Source organism: Egretta garzetta, unplaced genomic scaffold (assembly GCF_000687185.1).
Source record: "Egretta garzetta isolate BGI_Z169 unplaced genomic scaffold, ASM68718v1 scaffold287, whole genome shotgun sequence".
In the NCBI taxonomy this organism is placed as follows: Eukaryota; Metazoa; Chordata; class Aves; order Pelecaniformes; family Ardeidae; genus Egretta; species Egretta garzetta.
Window position 1 is genome coordinate 2,055,092 of NW_009260435.1, and position 2,175 is coordinate 2,057,266.

General features: G+C 56.0%; 1 protein-coding gene across 1 annotated transcript in view; it reads left to right on the forward strand.

The window, feature by feature from the left end:
• LOXL1 (lysyl oxidase like 1) overlaps nucleotides 1-1,719 on the forward strand; it is an 8,157-nt gene extending 6,438 nt beyond the window's left edge. Inside the window, exons 3-6 of the mRNA XM_009643778.1 lie at nucleotides 618-755; nucleotides 1,056-1,212; nucleotides 1,306-1,401; nucleotides 1,600-1,719. Coding sequence (XP_009642073.1) covers nucleotides 618-755; nucleotides 1,056-1,212; nucleotides 1,306-1,401; nucleotides 1,600-1,719 — 511 coding nt within the window. The remainder of the gene's footprint in view (nucleotides 1-617; nucleotides 756-1,055; nucleotides 1,213-1,305; nucleotides 1,402-1,599) is intronic.
• Nucleotides 1,720-2,175: the final 456 nt, after the last annotated feature.

The window sequence follows — 2,175 nt, forward strand, 5'->3', positions numbered from 1 at the left end:
TGGGGGGAGAATCCTGGGGCGAGGGGGAGATGGGGACACGAGGGGAGAGAAGGGGGTCCTGGGTCGAGGGGACATGGGGAGTGGGCTGGTGGGGGGGAATGGGAGATGTGCAGGAAGGAGGAGGATGGAGGAGAGAAGGAAAGGGGAAAGGAAAGGGAAGGATAGGAAAGAGGGAAGGGGAAAGGAAAGGATGGAAAGAGGAAAGAGCAAAGCAAAGTGCAAAGGAAGGTCCCTGGTGGGTGCTGCAAGAAGGGGGTCCTGGGTCGAGGGGACATGGGGAGTGGGCTGGTGGGGGGGAATGGGAGATGTGCAGGAAGGAGGAGGATGGAGGAGAGAAGGAAAGGGGAAAGGAAAGGGAAGGATAGGAAAGAGGGAAGGGGAAAGGAAAGGATGGAAAGAGGAAAGAGCAAAGCAAAGTGCAAAGGAAGGTCCCTGGTGGGTGCTGCAGAGCAGGGGACCTTCTCTCCTCTCCTCCTTTTTTCATCACCTCCTTTTCTGCGGAGGAAGCCCTCCCTACAGAGGCACTTGCTGGGGATTTTCCTCCCCGGGGGTGCCAGGGCCTGGGGGGTGCTGAGGGCAGGGGGGACGTTGGCATTGACCCTCCCTGGTGTCCCCAGCACCGCCTACACTGCCGAAGCCACTGACTACGATGTGCGGGTGCTCCTCCGGTTTCCCCAGCGGGTGAAGAACCAGGGCACAGCTGACTTTCTGCCCAGCCGGCCCCGGCACAGCTGGGAGTGGCACAGCTGCCACCAGTGAGTGTCCCCTCCATTGGCTCTCCCTTTTCACAGCCGTTTTAAGGCTTTTTTAATGGCAATTCCCCCTTTTGGGGGCTTTGAGATCTCGGGACGGGGCGGAGGAGGTGTCACTTTGCTTCGCCTCTTTGTCCCTAAAGCCACCAAGCTCCTGCAATTAATGTCCCCAAGGAGGGAGCTGGCAAGCTGGGGTGGACCCAGAGTTGATGATGAGCCCCCAAAATCACATCTGGGGAGGGGATGGGGCGATTTGCAGGGATGGGGGAGGTCACCCTAACTCTGTCCCCGCTTCGTCCCCAGGCACTACCACAGCATGGACGAGTTCAGCCACTACGACCTGCTGGATGCCACCACGGGGAGGAAGGTGGCTGAGGGCCACAAAGCCAGCTTCTGCCTGGAGGACACCACCTGCGATTTTGGCAACCTGAAGCGTTACGCCTGCACGGCTCACACCCAGGTGGCTTTGGGGGGAGGGGATGCTCGAAGGCTCCTCAGGGTTCACCACCCCACCTGCCACCAGCACCCCCTGAACCCCCTTTTCTCCTCACAGGGTTTGAGCCCGGGCTGCTATGACACCTACAATGCTGACATCGACTGCCAGTGGATTGATATAACGGACGTACAACCGGGGAATTACGTCTTAAAGGTGGCCGGGGTCGTTGGGGGAGGTTTTTAGGGGCAAACATTACCCATTTGGGGTCAGCTCGGGATCTTCTCAACCATCGGGTTTTGGACCACGCACCTTTTTCGGTGCCATCCCCTTAACACGGGTTTAGGTGCTGCTCATCCACCCCCCCTCACTAATTTTTGGGGGTGGTTTACCTTCCCTTTCCCCTGTTTTTAGGTTCAAGTCAACCCCAAATACATCGTCCTGGAGTCGGACTTCACCAACAATGTGGTGAGGTGCAACATCCATTACACTGGGCGCTACGTTGCCACGACAAACTGCAAGATTTCCCAGTAAGACAATGTCCGTCTGTCCGTCTGTCCTTCTCTGTCCTTCCCTTGGCAAAAAAAAGCAAAGATGGGGGTTGGACCGGAGTGGTTTAATACCTTTTTTTCCTCCCCTTTACCTGGGTTTTCTGCCCGAGCAGCCAGAAAAAAAAAAGAGCTGGATTTGGCCAGTGGTGGAGCTGGGGGTTGGTGTCTCGCTCCCTTTTGGGGTGTTTATATTGAATTTCCTTGTTATTCTGGGGAAGAACGAAGCTGGGTTTCAAAAGACACCCCCATACACACTCCCTGACCTATGAAATAATGGGTTTAAGTATCTTCCTGAGCGTGTTCCCCAAATTCTGGGATTTTTTTGTTTTTGTTTTTTTTTGTCTTTCAGATCTTGATGGGAGCCAGAGGGACGTCACCTACCCCTCCCAAGAACGCACCCGAGCTGGCTCCTCTCTCCCACTGGAGACCCCAAAGCCCA